The sequence below is a fragment of the Euprymna scolopes genome, chromosome 26 (genome assembly GCF_053919585.1).
Source record: "Euprymna scolopes isolate OS-2025 chromosome 26, ASM5391958v1, whole genome shotgun sequence".
NCBI classification, from domain to species: Eukaryota; Metazoa; Mollusca; class Cephalopoda; order Sepiida; family Sepiolidae; genus Euprymna; species Euprymna scolopes.
The window spans coordinates 42,624,888-42,644,645 of NC_136507.1; the positions used below are offsets into that span (position 1 = coordinate 42,624,888).

The window sequence follows — 19,758 nt, forward strand, 5'->3', positions numbered from 1 at the left end:
GTAAGTAGAGACTCTTCAAGCAACATCGTCTGAAGAGGTCTCTAGTTACTAGTAACTAGCTGACTGAAACATACTCATGATTGTGTAGCAACATATTAATGCTTATGCAAAACAAGTAAAAAGTATATATTTATATATATCTTACATGTGAATGGGTCTCTTTTGTTTTATGGCAACAAAACAATAATTTTTAGACAGAGTCCACCACTCTATGTACAACATGCTTGGAGTTATTATTTATTTTATTGAAATATATATATATATAATAGCTTTTATACACAGTCCACCACTATATGTAAAATATGCCGCAAACTCTTCCTCTTTATTTCTAAACTTGAAAGCTCAGGGGACGGGTGCTTATAGCATTAATTATAATTGATGGACCGAATTATTCCAATGACAGGATACTAGTCTGTCATCAGTTATGTTTCCAGCAGGATTGGTGCCCATTTATATGTATGGATGAAGTGTTTGTTTACAGTGCCTTATATTCCTAAATGGTCACTCATCTAAGTACTGACCAGACTCAACATTGCTTAACTTCAGTGAACCGGTTTGACAATATAATTTTTCCTATAAACTGATGCTAATAAAATCTTTGAACTGATACGTTTTAATGTCATCATTTTGTTTCAATAATGAAACTCACAATGACAAAACTTATTGATCCACTAATATATATATGAAATGTGAAACATCTATATCAATAAAAGTGAAGGATATATGTTGTCTGTGTGTCTGTCACAAATTGACAAGAGTTTTATGCAGCAATAAATATGACTATGATGTTAGCAGTGATCATGATTTTTGTAACATCCATGTTAGTTTGTTTTGTTTTATGGCATATCATTTTTTAAACAGCAGAGTATCAAGAAAAATACAAGTGTCACATATGTAGAGGTGAAGGTAATGCTTGACGAAAATATACATATTTTGCCTTAACAACATCAAGCATGTCATTGGAGACGTGAAGTTGACAGTATTTATAACATTCTAGACATTTTTAGGTTCAATTTGAAACTGTGGGCATTGATCAAAACATTAGAAAACAACATCAATATGCTTTTCAGAGAAATTTACTGAGAAGAGTCATCCAAATAGGTGGCCAAAGACTGTCTTGAACAAAGACCTTTACTGTTGCATGAGGTAAAACCATGGAGTGCTGTTATATTTAAAAGAAAACTATCATAGTATGGACATTTGATGAGATTACCATTAACATAGTAATTGTCTGTATTTTTGAGATGAGGTGTTTTCATTTATTGAGATTGTCGGACTGACTTCCTCATCTTGGTTGTTATAGTCACAACGTTTCGTCCGTTTTGCCCTCCGGCCTTCATCAGGTGTTTTGTATCGAACTGGCGAACCATCTGTTAGGAGTCTCGAACCCAACCCTTTATTATTATTATTATTATGGGGGTACCGTGTTCGGACTCCAGCTAGGCTCTGGGACATAGTTGCTAATTCTCTGTTTGAATGTTACTTTTCACTGCCTTCGTTCAGGATTTGGGTAACTGTAAACTTTGATACAACGTCTAGGACCACTCGGCCATATGGTACTAGGACAATTCTTAGTTGGTTTTTGTTAATGTTAAACCTATGTTGTTATTCAAGGTTTTCTCTCTCTATTAGAGGTGTCCACATTGCATTCAGCTCTACGCTTGGTTTGCTCAGTAGGTTGTTATGTCCGAGCATGTGAGCAGTTTCCTTAAGTTTTCTCACTTTCCAGTGGGTCTCTCTGTTTATTATTTTTACTTCATCCCATAGGGGGCGATGGTCCGCCCTCTCCATCCAGACATGGTTGGCTATACCCGATTTTTCCGTCTCCCCTTTAGTTACCGCTTTTCGGTGTTCTTCCACCCTTACTTTGAGGGGGCGGCATGTTTCACCCTTGTAAACCTTTCTGCAACTGCATAGGATGGAGTATATGCAGTTCTTGGTCATGTTCTCCTCCATGCGGGACTTCACTCGTACCAGGTGTCGTCTGAGTGTTGACTCGCTCTTGAATACCGTCCTGATGTTGTAGAGGGGCACATATTCTCTGAATCTTTTCGGAGATGCCTCGTATGTATGGTAGGCAGACCATTGGTGGTTTTTGGGTTTCATGCTCCTCTCTTATACTATTAACACGTCTGGTGGATAGTATGCTATCAGAGTAGTTGTTACAACGGAGGGTATTCTTCAACCTGACCATTTCTTGGTGGTATGTAATGGTGTCGCTACTTAGTGTCTCTGCTCGATGTTGTAGGCAGCGTGCGATTCCATGTTTGCTACTGTATGGGTGATGGGAGTTGAAGTTAAGGTATTGTCCGGTGAAGGTAGGCTTGCGATATACGGATGTCTTAAACCCATCCTCTGTGCGTGATATGAGTATATCAAGGAAGGCCAGTTGGTTATCTTTTTCTTTCTCCATTGTGAACTGTATCGATGATCTAAATGAGTTCACATGGTCTAGAAGAGCCTGGATGTCTTCCTGATGGGGCCAGAGTATGAAGGTGTCATCAACATATCTTAGCCACATGGTTGGCTTTAAGGGAGCTGAACCTAAGGCCATGTCTTCAAAGTATTCCATATATATGTTCGCCATCACTGGTGATAATGGCGAGCCCATAGCTAGCCCCTCCTCTTGTCGATATAGGTCAGTACCCATTCTGAAGTAGGTTATTTCTATGCAGAATGTCAATCCTGAACGAAGGCAGTGAAAAGTAACATTCAAAACAAAGAATCAGCAACTATGTCCCAGAGCTTAGTTGGAGTCCGAACACGGTACCCCCGTAATAATAATAATAAAGGGTTGGGTTCGAGACTCCTAACAAACAGTTCCCCAGTTCGATACAAAACACCTGATGAAGACCGGATGGCAAACCGGCCAAAATGTTGTGACTATAACAACCAAGATGAGGAAGTCAGTCCAACAATCTCAATAAATTACCATTAACATGTCTAGCACTTGAAGCTGTCGTAAAATCTACTAAAATACCTTCTGGAAGATCACAGATGACATGATTCAATCAGACTTTTTTTTACTTGTAGGGTTAGCACTGATCAAGATCTGGAAGCTGCTCAAGTGTTAGGTAGATGATGAAACTAGATCAGTCACGGTAGAACTTGAGTAGGGCTAGATTATCTAAATGAACGACTCAATTGGAATTTATTCACATTAGACTTAAAGACAAACACGTTATAGTTAGCCGGGAAGCAGATACACGGTGTTGTGTTCCACATATGGACAGTTCGAGAAAAAGAAACTCTGCTAATGGAATTTTTGTTTAGGTTTGGGCACAAATAGAGAGTGAGGAAATTTATTGGCAGTTGTTTCAGAGGATTAGGTTTAACAAGTTTATCAGAAAAGTGAAACAACCATGTAAGAATTGGTAACAGTAGTTGAGACTGGATAGAATTTGATTATTTAAGGGGACGGTTCAACAACAAATTGGGAGTAGATTTTAGGAGGGGGGAGGAGGCACCACAAATTAGAAGACACAAACTAGACCAAGGATTACAAAAAAAAAAAAGCAGTATGTGTTATTCATCGCTACTAAAAAGTCATGTTGGATTTTCTCTTAATTAGCATTTGTATTAAGTACTATTATATTCATATTAGTTATTATCATTAGTAGGAATGCACAGTTTGAGTTGGACATTTTTTTTCAAGGTTGGGGGGTGTATTCTGATCTATGATGAAAAAGTTCACATGTAAAAAAAATGTTGAAAACCGCTGCCCTAAGTGAATTAATGTTTTAGTATTTATTACCATGCTCAGGGTCATACTGAATTGGAATATGTAAGGTTTCTAAGTGTATCTTTTAGTAGTTTCCGAGTTTTAACTGGATACACAAAAAGATTGACATAAATATTGTTATCCTTTACATATAATGAAAATCAGACTATTAGTTGGAGAAAACCTCAATAGCCAATAATTTTGTATGTTTCTACAGCTCTCCTGGAAACTAATCAAGTTTAATGATTTTTCTTCTATTACAAGCAGTTTAGCCCAGCTTTGCTCGGGCCCTATGTACTGTTCATAAGTTTATGTGCATATGTATATATTAAAAAGTTTGACTTTTGTCCAGGTAACCTACATCTAAACTTTCAAGCGTTTAGATCCAAAATTGACGGAGGAGTTCCATAGAATCTGCAAAGGTTAACTGTTCTACTGTGATCACTTGGCAGCCAAATTTTTAGTCAAAAACCAATTAAAAAGCTTGCTGCATGTCTGAATACTCTTTTTGTCAAATTTTAAATGTTTGGACCCAAAATTGGCTGAATAATTTGCTAGAGACTGCAACGGTTAAATTTTTTTAACTTTGACACCTTGGCAGCCAAATTTTCAGTCAAAAACCAATTAAAAAGCTTACCCTATGTCTGAATACACTTTATGTAAAATTTCAAGTGTTTAGACCAAAAATTGGCTGAGTAATTTGGTAGACAGATTTTGACCTCTTAATATTTATTGTTTTGGGCTCAAATCAAAAAGTTTGATCCATGTCCAAGTAACCTACATTTAAAATTTCAAGTGTTTAGACCCAAAATTCGCGGAGGAGTTTGGTTGTGTTTTCAAAAGTCAAATCATTCAACTTTGACTCCTTGACAGCCAAATTTTTGGCCGAAAACTGATTAAAAAAAACTTTCCCAAATCTCAATATCTCTTATGTCAAATCTTGAATCTGTAGACTGAAAATTGATGGAGTAGTTTGGTAGGGAAATGTACACACACACACACACAATTTCACTTTTATAGATATATAGATTGTTTATCAATTGTTGTCTATCAAAAAATAAAAATACCATTACTTTTATGTCATCTTTACTACAGATAAGAAATATGTAACCAATAAACTCTTAAACTATTGGTCACATAAAACTGAAATTCACAGAAAATAGTAAACATACACCAAGGATGGTTTATAACAAGTAAAATCTTCGACTGAATGAATAAATCATACAGAAATGTTAAACTGAAATGCAAAATGTTAATTTCAACTTGTTGACATCATTCTATTACTTCTGCACAGACGCAAATTCATTCATCGCCTGAAGTGGTTTAATTTTAAATCTTTCTTATATATCTATCAATAACTCAAACAGCAAGGAACGCAACTGAGCCTAAATGTTTTGGTTTCAATTCTAGCTGATGGCACCCAAGTCATTTTTTTTTTTTTTTAACTTTTGAAATCAATACTATATATTAAGTAGAATATAATATTCAATAAAGAATTGTCTCTAATAATAAATATGAAAACTGCATGAATTATAATATATTTAAATGTATTTTACAATGAAGCATGGTCAAGTGCTCCCTGTTAGTTTAAAGAATATTTATTTGGCAATCACAATTATTTTTACAAAAAGAGGAGTGATTTTTTTTCTTAATAGTTTTGAACCAGACAACATTTATTATTTCAAAAGGAATGTTATGATGACTCATAGTTTATACAGATTGATATAGAAAACTCCATGGAATTTCCGCAGGGTTCCTCTACAAATGTTTATAAAAAAGTTTCTGCTTAATAGTGCTACTATTATTTTTTAGTTTTTAAATGGTTGGGATTTCATTTAGTAACTCACTAATGAAATATACTCAATATAATATGTTGCTGGAAAAATGATGGATACTCTGCTCCAGTAGGTATCTTACTGCTGATACAATTTTCTACTTATATAAGAGTCAGGTACGTCCAAGGATGGAGTTTGTTGCCACATCTGGACAGGAACTGCTAGAAAGATCTTATCCTGCCTTTGTAGAGTTCAAAATAGACTTTGTTGCTTAGTGGGGAATGCCCTTTTCTCTTCCCTGCAACCTCTTTTCCACAGAAGAGACGTTGCAAGCTTGTCTCTGCTTTATCGTTATTTTCATGGCAAATGCATGTCTTAGCTCCAATCTATGGTCCCACCTCGCTAAACTTTTACAAAAAATATTTGTCTAGCTGAAACCACTATCAATAATTTTCCCCACTCTTTATCTGTGCCTAAACCTAAACATACATTCCATGAGCAAAACTTCCTTCTTAGAACTGCACACCTGTGGAACTCTCTTCCATTTGCCTGCTTTCCAGCTGACTACAATTTCGTCATTTTTAAGTCCAATGTAAACAAATTCATGATGAGCCATCCCCTTAAATAATCCAATTTACTAAATTTCCACTACTAACGATTACTATGATATTGTTCAATTGACGACTGTACACTCATTAATCCTTATCCTCGAGTTGCCTCCGGGTCTTGATTAATGGTGACTCCTATGTAAAAAAAATAATAATTTGTTATCTGTTGTACACAGATGTTTCAGTTCATTAATTTTATTTTATCTTTCTAGGGTAACCGTAATGAGTTGACAACCGAACAAGTCGAGCGTGTCATCAAAGAAGGGCCTGGCAGTGTGGTTAACCTCGATCAAGCTCGCGATGATGCTCAGAGACTGTACCAGGCTGGAGCAAAAAAGATTGGCACGGACGAATCAACAATTCTTTCCGTTTTGGCCATACGAAATTATTATCAGATGAAAGCCACATTTGATGAGTATGCAAGGGTAAGCCGTTCTTGTTTGGTTTCTGAATTCTTGTGCACCTAACATTGATAATTTTTGTTTTTCTGTTCCCTTTTGTAAAACTTAATTATGTTCTGCAAAACCAAAAACAAAAACAACAGCCCACCTTTCTCCTTTTTTCCTCTTCTCTTTCTCCCTCCCCCACTCTCGAGTGGTTTCCTTACTTAAAATGTACCAAACATTAATACTATAACTCTTTTCCCTCTCTCATTGCAAAACTTATTCATGTTCTGCAGGGCAGAGAATAAAAACAACAAAATCCACTACAAGACAACCAAACCAAACACTACAAACTAGTGATTGAAGATAAAAGAAAGTGTAGAATAAAACCTTCTACAAAATAACCAAACCAAACTTCATGAATAAATATTTGAAGATACATATAAAGAACTTGAAGCATAAAACCTTTTTCCAAAATTACTGAATTCGGCATTAAATAACCCGAAAAGGGTTGATATGCTGTAAAATAAAATAACCAAGCTAAATTTTTGAAATGAGGATTGATTATTCATATTGTTGCAATATTTTGGACTTGTAATGGGGTATGATCCCACACAGTCGGACGATTCTATTTATAAACGATGCTTGCTAGGAACTGACGAATCGAATTAATTCACGTTCTGCTACCAACCAATCAGAAACCAGAATTGCTTCATAAATATTAAACCTTTTCTGGAGCAATTTCACATGTTTTTTTTTTTTTCTCCGTCTCGACATGGTAAGAATATTTTGCTCAGTGGAACTGTCTACTGCAAACAAGTCACCTCTCAAAACTTGTTTAGAACAACGAACCATCGAAAACTGTTCCGTCTACTGCAAACCATTCACCTCTCAAGACTTGTTTAAAACAACGAACCATCTGAAACTTTTATGAAACTAAACATGGATTACACTTCTAGACATATTATTTGGATTTTTTGGACTATACTGTTCTCACCTTGAGTGTTAATTTACGTTTCAACTAGTGTAATCTCCAACCTTCTTCATTTTCTCAACATTTTGTATTTTGTCAAACTCGGGAATCTTTCTATTGAACTCAGGAATCTGCACAGAATTTTGAACGGAACCTTTTATTTAATCCATGGAGGTAGCGTACTCTCGTTCCATCAGCCATGACTAGGTGGAAGTCCTAAGTAATATGCAATTGTATTTTTGTGTGTTGCCTGCATTAAGGATTGAACTTTCAACCTCTAAAAGAGTGTAACTCTATCTTAATTTTATCAATTACGCCACAGGTCTTTGTGGATTCCAGAGTTTGACAAGAACACCTAAAGATTGTCGATGGCTACATCGACTGAAATGTTGTGAAAATAACACTCAAGATAAGAACAGTAGTCTGAAGAATCCAAATAACATGAATAAACCATTGTTTTTTTTGTTTTTTTGTTTCTTTCACGACATATCAACAGCTCGGAGGTTAAAAATGTTTTTATTTATTGAAGAGCTTACTTATCAAAGCTAAGAGTCACTCAAGGATAATTATTAATGACTTTTGACGATGTTTTTTATGAAAAGTGTTTATTGATAATAAATTTAAGGTGGATCATGTTGTAGGTATTAGGTTGGTGCAAAAATAATGTCGTTTTTTTTATATGAAGCTGCACCAACCTAATATCAGGGAACAATTTTGTCGCAACATTTTCCGGAGGTGGGAAGTTCTTGGAAAGAAACTCTGGAAAACTCAATACAGAAATCAAATACTTATCGGAAATGATTGTTTGTATCATCATGATGATGGCTACTCCTTATTTTTTTTATTTGTTTACTTTTGTTTCACCCCAAGCAAAGCATATTGCTACTTGGATGTAAGTATCTATTATTTTGGGATCATGTTTAACAAGGGGTTGTCTGTTCATCGACTATTTTAAGACTAAGTAAGAAAATTTAGAAAGATTAATTCTAGCCTCTCTTTTAGAAAGAATTAATTTTAATCTCTCCCCATATGAAAAAACTTTCTCTCCCAATCTTTTGATATGAGAGAGAGAGAGAATATGCATGCATGCTCTGGAACCCAATAAAAAGCATTCATTGAGCTTGGACTTTTTTCAAAATTTATAAAATTTGTATAAAAAAAGATCTTTTTCATTATAAAAAACTTTATTTATGAGAAAGATTTTTTAATCCACTACAATTAATACATGCAAACCGAGTATGTTTCAAGTAAATGATTAACCTATATATATATATATATATATATATATATATATATATATAATATGTGTGTGTGTCTGTTCTCTCTGTCATATCTACTAATAAAACATCTGATTAATTTCTACTTTATTGATCAAAATAGGAATAACAAGGCAATACAGAAAAACCATTTAAATATTTACAGGAAATATGCACTCTCCCTCACTCTCTCTCCACATCTCTCCCATTCTCTCTACCTGTCTTACTCTATTTCTTTCTCTCTCTCTCTATCTTTCTCAATATCACTACCTCTCTCTCTTGGATCTGTAAATAACACATCTGATAATTTTCTATTTTAGTCACTTGCTCTCAATCTATCTCTCTCACACACACAAATCGATAAATAAAACATCTGAATTCGAATTTTTAGTCACTAAAATAACAATGGAATACTGTTTTGGTTTTAACAATGAAAGAAATTGCCTTTTATTTTCTAATTTCATTTTCATCTTTTTTTACCTTCACTTTATATATGGAATTGATTCAACACTTCAAATTCTAAAATAATGCTTGTTCTTTCTTTTTTTACTTTACTGATTAGAAAGACGGAGAAAACCCATCTGAATGAAAAGAGAAAGAATAAGAGTATTTACCACTAGGACTTAGGGTTAGTGGGAGGGTTAAATAAGGATTTCATGTTACTGAAAAACATTAATTTTTAATTTGCACACTAGTGATTTATTTAATTTGCACACTAATGATTTATTTAATTTGCACACTAGTGATTTATTTAATTTGCACACTAGTGATTTATTTAATTTGCACACTAGTGATTTATTTGTATGCTAAAGAAACTCTTGAGTTAATATACATTCCTGATTAATGCCGGGATATTAGACTAATTATATATATCGTCGTCATTGGCAAAAGTTGGATATGAGTATATATTTTGCTCATTAAGATTGAGCCAGCCCCAGCTACAAAGTGTTTTAGGTGATCCATGAGGCGTAATTTTGTGTCACACACGATTATATATATATAAGTGTTGCCCCAAAGAAAACAATACTACAGCTTTATTTTAAAACTTTTACTGACAAAATCAATTCAGGTAACTTGATTATGTAGTGGAGCTGACATCTATTCAATGTAGCCACCTTCAGCCTCAATCACCGCCTCAATACAAATCCGGAACTGGGGGCATTCCGTTTCCAAAAGTGCCGGCAGGAGCTCGGCGGATGGCGGCAATCAGGCTGGGTTTGGGGAGGTCATGTTAGTGATGTTCTCAACGTATAACCAAATAAAGTAGTTCAGCAGGCTCAGGGAAGAGAGAGGCCAGTGAGATAAGGGTATAAAGTGTCGTAGCACTCCTTCTGAAGTCAAGCCTGGGTCTCTTTGGACTTGTAGGCTGGCACCGAGTCCTGCTGCCACACTCAGGGTCTGCCAGCGGCCACCTAATTGCACCAGAGGATCATCATACTCTTCAGCACATCCAGGTATACTTTGGTATTGACTTTCAAGCCAACTTTGTGAGGTGGCATAGTATGGCCCTCACTTGAAACCACACCAAAGACCATAACCATGGCCAGAAACTTTGTTTTCATCACCCTGAGCACGTCTCTGTTATTTTTGGCAATCCAGTGATGCATTTTGAAGGTGCTGGCAATGGTCCTATTATCAAAACTTGGATCAATAGAGATCATTGGGGAAGATTAAGACTTCCGAAACACTGAGGAAGGCCGTGCAACTATGCTTGTATTAATTGTTAAGTATTATTGCATGCCTGGGCAGCGGCAGTTAACCTTGCTGGAAAGAAGAGTTAAGTTGTGTATTTTATTATTATTTTTGTGACCCTGACATATACATTTTATTGTTGGTGGAAAAGTGACAATTTGATGTCGTTTTGAGAACATAACGAATATAATTTCAAACAAAGGGTCACGGAGGTTAACTCCCTTGTTGTGGGAACCGAAAACTGCAAGCGTTCACAGAATCACCAGCACACACGCAGGGAATCAGGAATCTCTCGGGATGACGTACTGATAGGTGATTGATCGAGGGAACAACCTATCCTACCCCATCACCTCACTACATAAGCACATCCCCGGGCCAAAATCAGTCAGTTGGAGAGAGTTGAAGTTGAGTTTTGAGCAAATCTAACGCTAATCGAAGAGTCGTCGCTACTGAAAAAATGTCTCCGACTAATTGAGATTCAATAGTGTGTTTTGTAAGAAATCAACTACTGGACAACTGTATATAAATTTATATCATATTTTGTAAATTTGATTTGAATTAACTCGTAGAATAGAGATATCTGAGTTTGTCTTTCTTTTGTGTGCATGAAAATCTATTCACTTCCAGCATAACACCTGGTGCTACCAGATCAGGCTGCCCTGTGGCTTCCTGAGACGAAATGCACCTACATTGACGTTTTTTTTGTTTTCTGATCTTTTTTGTAAAACTTAATTATGTTCTGCAAAACCAAAAACAAAAACAACAGCCTATTCCTCCCCCCCCCCTTTTTATTTTATTTTTTCCTACCTTACTCCCGGTCCTGGATATGACCTTAAACTACATCCGATGGTGAGGTCCAGCTTACGGGCTTGGGGAGTGTGGAGCCACCTCTTAATTGCCATTGCTCCCAGGTCCACCCTGACCCGGAGTGGTAGTACCTGTTAGGGTCCCAACTATGGGTTAAATAGAAACAGATTTTAAAAAGGAAAAGAAACAACAAAAAAAGAAAGAAAAAGAAAACAAATATATTCTATTAAATTATCTATTTATTTATTTATTTTTTTTGCCCTGTCGGTAGGGCATGAGAACAAACCGACTGTCCCCCTGCAGAGGGTAAAAATCCCTCAATGGGGCAACCAGTTAGCCGTGGGTTGCTACCCGTAAAGTCTTAGGACGTGATCCTGGTGATTGAGCGAACCTAAACCAGGATACATAGAAGTTTAGGCACCGCAACACATTACTTTGGCCCTTACTTCGATTAGACGGGCGGTCGGAGAGGCCCGATCCGACCAATCGGCCAGTCACGCCAAGCCCCACCACATATTGCCCATTCCAAAAACCCACTACTAATACAACACCTCCCCCCTCTCCCACAAATAACCCTACTCCCTAATATATGATGGAAAGCGGTGGCTGAGGGTCAATCGATTAGGTGTGAATATCGATGACGAGGCTGTAAACCCCTCAGGATTGCTACAGATCCCATAGCAATATCAAGAGAGAACAGATAATCATTATGATACCACCAAAGTCGGTTATATCATCATTGTATCCCTGTAGAGGCTGGGCGAATGGGTTTCCCCCCAGGCTCTTCCCAAATAGGACTCCGAGGTGGGTGGGGAACAAAGATGACGAAAAAAGAAAACAAAATATATGGCTTATTCCTCCCAAAAACCACCCAACCACCTAAAGAGAACCCACTCTGATGTCTCTGACATCAGTAGCTCTGACGAAGAGACGATAAAACCAAGGAACTCAACATTCGTAGTAATAGAATCAATGGAGGAAACTCCTTTGAGCAAACTATCACCTTTTAAAATTGAAAAAAATCTTAAAACTCTAAAACCAAAGTCTATTAAAAAACAATTTAACGGCAGCCTACTAATAGAAACCCATAACGAAGAACAAACTAAAGAAATATTGAAACTAAAATTATTTGAAAACATCAAAGTCAAATGCTACAGACATCCAACCCTAAATACCTGCAAAGGAGTAGTGAAAAGCCACGAACTTGCACTTTGTCCCTTGGAGGAAATCCGGACAAACTTACAGAAACAGAATGTGTTAGATGTTCGCAGAGTTCAAATTAAAAAAACGGTGAGAAAATCGATACCAATACATATATACTAACTTTCGATTCCCTCACCATACCCAAAGAAGTGAAAGTCGGATATATGAAAATAAATATAGAAATTTATATTCCAAACCCCCGCCAATGCTTCAAGTGCCAGAAGTTTGGACACCATCAAGATCGGTGCACACGATTACCAGTGTGTGGAAGATGTGGAGAAAGTGGCCCACACATTGACTGCAGAAAAGATTTCAAGTGTGCCAACTGCCTGGGAAACCATGGCGCTGGCTCTAGATATTGCGAAATATGGAAAAGAGAAAAAGTGACCAAACTAAAACATATAAAGAATATATCCTACCCAGAGGCCAGGAAAATCATCGAAACTAAAACATATGCAGATGCAACAAAAAAAACTAATCCAATCAACAATCAAAATGGTCATATACATGTAACGGATACAACTGACAAGAAAATTGATGTCCTAAACAAACTAATAAAGGAAATGAAAGAACTATTAGAAGAAATGAGGAAAATGAATAGTGCAATGTCTGCAACCAATCCAAGGATAATATTAAGTAAAGACACTACTGAACCACAAAAAGAAACAAAACCACAAACCATTTCTACAAAAACAACCGAACAACCATTAAACACATCACAAGCCAGAAAAGAATCAAAAATCCCCCCAGACAAAAAAAAAAACAAACAAAAACAGGAAAAGAAAGATCCCGATCTATATCTCGAACAGGGACTCCGACAGAAAATAGATTTGAGGGATTGGAGACGATGGAAGTTGAACACAATTCCAAATGATGAACAAAATATTACAATGGAATATCAGAGGGATAAAAGCAAACCAAAATGAACTCACATTATTAATAACAAATATGAGCCCAGCACTTGTCTGTCTACAGGAGACCTTTCTGAAAGAAAATAATACCATCAACATAAAACACTACACATCTTACAACTACATAAATAAAGATACGGACAGAGCTTCTGGAGGCACATCAATACTTGTGAAGAATGAAGTCCCTCAAAGACAAATAAATATAAACACAAACTTGCAAGCAATTGCAGTTTCAGTGACTCTACATAGAACTATAACACTTTGCTCAATATACATCCCTCCAAAAGATACAATCAACGAAACTGAGATAACTCAATTAATAAAACAACTCCCTAAACCCTTTTTTCTACTAGGAGATCTCAACAGTCACAATGTAATATGGGGAAGTAAAGAAACAAATAAAAAAGGAAAAGAAATAGAAAACATAATAAATAAAAATAATCTATGCCTCCTTAATAATCAAAACTACACCTATATGTACCCAGCAACAGGTACTTTCACCGCCATTGACCTTACCTTATGTGATCCTTCCATATATATGGACTATGACTGGAAAGTACACAATGACACCTGTGGGAGTGATCATTCCCCAATCATCCTGGAAAGTCTAAGTACTAGCACTGAACAAAAAACACCCAAATGGAACCTACATAAAGCGGATTGGGAAGACTTCCAAGAACAGTGCAAAAACCAATTAATTATCGAAAAGAATGATGAAGATGACCATTTGAACTACTTCATTAAAACACTGACAAACATAGCAAATAATACCATACCGAAAACAACCAAAACCAACAAACACAACAAACCTTGGTTCACAAAAGAATGCAGAAAAGCCATCAGAGCTCGACGAGCTGCCTTGAGAAAATTCGAAAAGTATCCAACAAGCGAAAATCTGGATTTCTTCAAAAACAACAGAGCAAAAGCCAGACGAATCATAAAGGAATCCAAAAGAACAACCTGGAGAAATTATATATCCAAAATTAATGTGAATACCAAGGCGAAAACAGTTTGGAACATGATGAGGAAAATAGAAGGAAAGTGTAGTAGTACACCAATATCCCACATCTCTAAAGGCAACAAAATATACACCGATCAAAAAGACATTTCCAATAACCTGGCAGATAATTTATCAAAAATTTCATCATGTGACGGACAAACAGAGAAATTCAAAAAGATTAGAGAAAAGGAAGAGAAAAAGAAAATTCTATTTAAATCACAAAATACTGAAAAATACAACCAACCTCTTACCTTGCCTGAATTAAAAGAATCGCTAACCAAATCCCATGATACAGCTACAGGGCCCGATGAAATTCCATATGAAATCCTCAAAAAACTTCCAGAAGCCTCAATGAAATACCTACTTGAAATTTTCAATATTATATGGTCCAGTGGAAATGTACCCGAGACCTGGAAAGAGGCCACAATAATACCAATCCCCAAATCTGAAAACTCAAACATCCAATCCCAATCAAGTAACGTCTCAGATCCATTGAATTTCAGGCCAATAGCTCTAACAAGCTGCATTTGTAAGACCATGGAAAGGATTATAAACAAAAGACTAATCTGGTTCCTGGAAACAGAGAATCTTATTACAGAATTTCAAACAGGATTCAGGAAAAACCGAAGTTCAATAGACCACATAGTCAGACTTGAAACGTTCATCAGAGAAGCCTTTGTAAGGAAGGAACATTTAACAGCAGTGTTTTTTGACATGGAAAAAGCCTACGATACTGTGTGGAAGTACGGTGTTACAAGGGATCTGAAGGCGCTTGGACTAAAAGGCAGAATGCCAATTTTTATTGAAAATTTTTTAAAAAATAGACGGTTCAGAATAAAGGTTGGCACAACTCTCTCGGACATGAAAGAACAAGAGAATGGAGTACCTCAAGGGAGTATACTGTCAGTGACCCTGTTCAGTATCCGAATTAACAACATTGTAAAAAACCTTAACCCTGGGGTAGATTGCTCCCTATATGTGGATGACTTCCTAATATGCTGTAGATCTAGATATATATCTATAATAGAAAGGAAGCTTCAATTGTGCTTAAACAAAGTAATGAGATGGACGGAAGAGAATGGATTTAGATTCTCCAAAAGAAAAACGAAATGCATGCATTTCTGCAAACTAAAGAACATGCATAATGATCCTGTCCTAACCATGGAAGGAATGCCCATACCCGTTACTGACCAGTACAAATTCTTAGGGATTTTATTTGACAAAAAGTTAACATTCATCCCACACATAAACTATCTGAAAAAAAAATGTAACAAAGCTGTAAATCTTTTGAGAGTGGTAGCACATACCGATTGGGGTGCAGACAGGGAAACACTCCTTAAACTTTACAGAGCACTAGTCCGCTCAAAGCTAGACTACGGTTGTTTCATATATGGATCAACCCGAACATCATATATAAAAAGCCTAGACCCTATTCACCATACTGGCCTAAGATTGGCCCTAGGAGCATACAGAACTTCCCCCGTGAACAGTCTATACACGGAAGCACACGAACCCCCACTAGATCTAAGGCGAGAAAAGTTAGCCCTTCAATATTTACTGAAACTGAAGTCTTGCCCAAACAACCCTGCATACCAATGTACCTTCTATCCTAAATATGAAGAACTCTTTAACATGAGAAGAAAAACTATCAAAACGTTCGGGCTCCGAATGAAGGAAAGCATTGAAGAATCGAAAATTCCAATCTCCAGCATTCACAACTTCATACTGCCTAAAACACCCCCATGGACCATGAAACAAGTTGAAATAAAACTCAACCTAAACAAAAAGTCCAAATCTACCACAAACCCTATTGAATACCACGACGAACTTCAACATTTAAAATTACAATATTCAGACTACACCTTTATCTACACAGACGGGTCTAAAAGCAACAATCACACTGGATGTGCAGCAACGTACCATAAAACCACAATGAAGAGAAATCTTCAAAATGAAGCATCTATATTCACTGCAGAGACTATAGCTATCGATCTAGCACTCAACATAATTTCAGAGGAAACCACCAAAAACTTCATCATTCTCACAGATTCTCTATCAGTCCTATTATCTATACAAAATCAAAAACAAGAAAATCCACTAACAACAAAATTAATAGAAAAAATCAATATCCTTTCAACTACTAAAAACATTATTCTTGTCTGGATCCCCAGCCATGTGGGGATCAAAGGCAATGACAGGGCAGATACAGCTGCAAAAAGATCTTCTCACCTTCCAACTGACAATTTTAAGATTCCACATACTGATCTTAGACCCCAGATAAAAGCATACATACAGGAAAAATGGCAACTGCGGTGGAGTCAGCAAGAGGGCAACAAATTATACTCAATCAAAGCTGAACTTAAGGAACGATGTCCAGACATCAAGAGATCTCGCCGAGAAGATGTGATACTGACTCGGCTGCGCATAGGGCACACCAACTTCACTCATTCTTATATACTAAATGGAGAATCGGTGCCAGAGTGCATCCCATGCCAGGAGACACTCACAGTAAAACATATCCTAGTTGGGTGTGATGACCTTGCCCCAACTAGAAAATTATATTATACAGAAAGCAATATGGAAGACCTTTTTGAAAAGGTCAACCCAGCAAATATTCTAGCATACCTAAGGAAAGTAAATTTATATAAGAAAATTTAAGGAAATTTAAAGTCACCCAAATATACACATCCATGTATAAATACAACATTTAATTTCTTAGTTCAATTTTATAAAAAAAGGGAGGAAAGGCTGAAAAAGTCATTCCCCCCCTCCCAATAAAAAAAGTAAAAAAAAAAAAAGGACTCCGGCATTAAATGACCACATAGGTTGATATGCCATAAAACCAATCAATCAATCAATCAACCAGCATAACACGGCATATCAACCCGAAGGTGAAATCAACACTGACCAACCAACCAACGAGATCCCGCTGTGCTGAGAGAACTTGCAGAAAATTCCCTGTGAAAAACAATCATGACGCGTATGTGATAAGAGATCCCTGTTTAGGGATCGCTGAGGGTTCACACCTAATGCCAGTGACCCAGAAAGGTCATATTTGGTGGCCCATGACAGTGACCCCTTCACATTTCTCCTATCTCACTTGTTGAACATTGTGTCACTTTCAGACATGATAGAAGGCTCTTATCACTCTTGGGATTTGTACACAACTGGCTAACTAGTAGATGGTCTGTCACAAAAAAAGAAAACAAGTTTTCATCAAACGAAAATGGAATCATGTCGTCTTTTCTAGGGCGACAATTTTATCATTCCACCCTGTACACACACACACACACACACACGCACTTGTAGCAAGTAATCTACACAAATATTTTTGTTTCATTCATGAGAAAAATTATTAGATTAAATGCAAGGATTTACATTCTAGGATCATTTTTGTAGTTTAGTAGTTCTCGCTCAGAATTCCAGCCAATCAGAATTCTTGATTTTATTACATATTCCTTTCTTTAATCAATGAATTTTCTTCACTCTGTTTAAGAAGATTTGACACTCTTGACCTTTTTTTTTTTTTTCTTACTTTTCCAGATTTCCGGCAAAGATATTATTGATTCTATCAAATCTGAAACTTCTGGAGATTTGGAGACAGGATTCAAAGCTTTAAGTAAGTATAACTGTATGATTACTTTTGAACAATGACTGGGAGGGGCAGGTGTGACTAGACCAATTATCTGGGACTGAACAAATTAACTTTTTCTCTCTTGAACAGTAACTATTGATCTGCATGTTTATATTTCTAATATAAGAAGTTGTTATGATTTACACTATCTTCGTCCTCATCACAATGTTTCTGGCTTTTTTCAGGTGCCATTTATCAGTCAGAATTTAACTATTTATGATTTATTTAGAAAAATATACGCCTATAAAACAAATTAATCTATAAAACTATCCACATACCAAATCGAATCTATTAAATATTTGAAGATAAAAACTTGAAGCATAAAATTTTTTATCAAAATGACTGCATTCAACATAAAATGAAATGGTTGCTGTGTTGTGCTACTATGGACTGTCTTTCCTCCAGTTCGAAATTCGAGGAGTGTTAGGAGGTGATTTACCAGGAAGAAAAGGGTTGTCAATAGTAGAAAGAGCCATGACTCTGGACAGTAAAGGGGAGGGGGGTGATTTACCAAGGAAAAAAATGTGATTGAAAATGAGTAGTCAGCTCGGCATGGTCGAGAGGGCAAATCATTTTCTTCTTAGATAAAGATAAGACGCTTAAGGTTTCTGGTCCTGAGTCAGTATATTTATGAGTCAGAGTTAGTTTACAGCAGTTGACAAATTCACGAGGGTTTATAGATTGGACAGAGCTTAAGAAGATCAGCTGATCAACTGCTCGACAAAGATGCTTCAACAAACAAAATTTGGGGATACTTTTCTATATTATGTGACAGTATCACACATGCTCAGAGCACAAGTGAGTTCTATACGATGCATCAGAGTTTATGTTCCTCTTGTGAATCTTTATTGCTTTTATTTGTAAACCAGTGCTCATTTCTTCAGCAATCATTAAAATGACACAGCCAATACGAGAACAAGAAGGCAACAATAGCACACAAGTGTGGGAGTCAGCAGTTATCAAGGGGCGGTATATAGTTTTATAGTAAAACAAAAGAATCAAACCTAAAAAAGAAAAAAAAACAAAGGAAACTAATGAAGATATTGATATTGGCGTTGTTCTACAGATATTAAATACAAACTAATATAAACAAAACTGTGTATTTACAAATGGTTCTCCTGTGATATTATAAAAAAAGAAGAAAAAATATATAACAACAGAACAAAGGTATGGGAAGTTGTTCACAAAGGGACACAAAAGAAAGTTGAATAGAACTATTAATCAAGGTGTGGGAGAGTTATTTTATGCCCCATTTTTTTTTTTTACTCATGTTCACCCCTTACAAAATATATCGCCACTTGGACATAATGGACTACTATTTGTGGCCATGTCTAGGAAAGATTAACAAGATATTTGTTTGTTACATTTAAACTTCTGCATATCAGTACAGCCAGGGAAGCAGGCAGCAGGAAGGGAATTCCAAAGTCTAGCTGTTTGAGGGAAAAAACTATTAGAATAAAAAGCTTTCTGGCATTTAGGGACAACAACAGTGAAGGGGTGAGATCTTATTGCTAAACGGGTTTGTCGGGGATATGTATGTCGAGGGGGTACAAGTGAAACAAGTTCATCGGAACACATTCCATTAAAATATTTATAAAACAGGCACAGTGATGCAACATTGCGGCGATGAGACAGGGGCTGGAGTTTAATTGATAAAGTAGGACCGATTAGATTGACAACTCTTTTTTGGACTTCATCTAAGTGGGAGAGACTAGTTGTAGATGCACATGCCCAGATGTGACAACAATACTCCATGCATGGGCGAATGGTGGCTTTGTAAAGATACAGGATACTC

The 19,758-nt window shown here is 36.3% G+C and overlaps 1 protein-coding gene across 5 annotated transcripts in view; it reads left to right on the forward strand.

Annotated features, from left to right (window-relative positions):
* Window positions 1–19,758, forward strand: part of LOC145247995 (annexin A4-like) — a 149,913-nt gene that overhangs the window by 127,649 nt on the left and 2,506 nt on the right. For all 5 annotated transcript variants that reach the window (XM_080109667.1, XM_080109668.1, XM_080109669.1 and 2 more), the window contains 2 exons: window positions 6,317–6,529; window positions 17,873–17,948. In XM_080109667.1, the coding sequence (XP_079965793.1) occupies window positions 6,317–6,529; window positions 17,873–17,948 (289 nt within the window). The remainder of the gene's footprint in view (window positions 1–6,316; window positions 6,530–17,872; window positions 17,949–19,758) is intronic.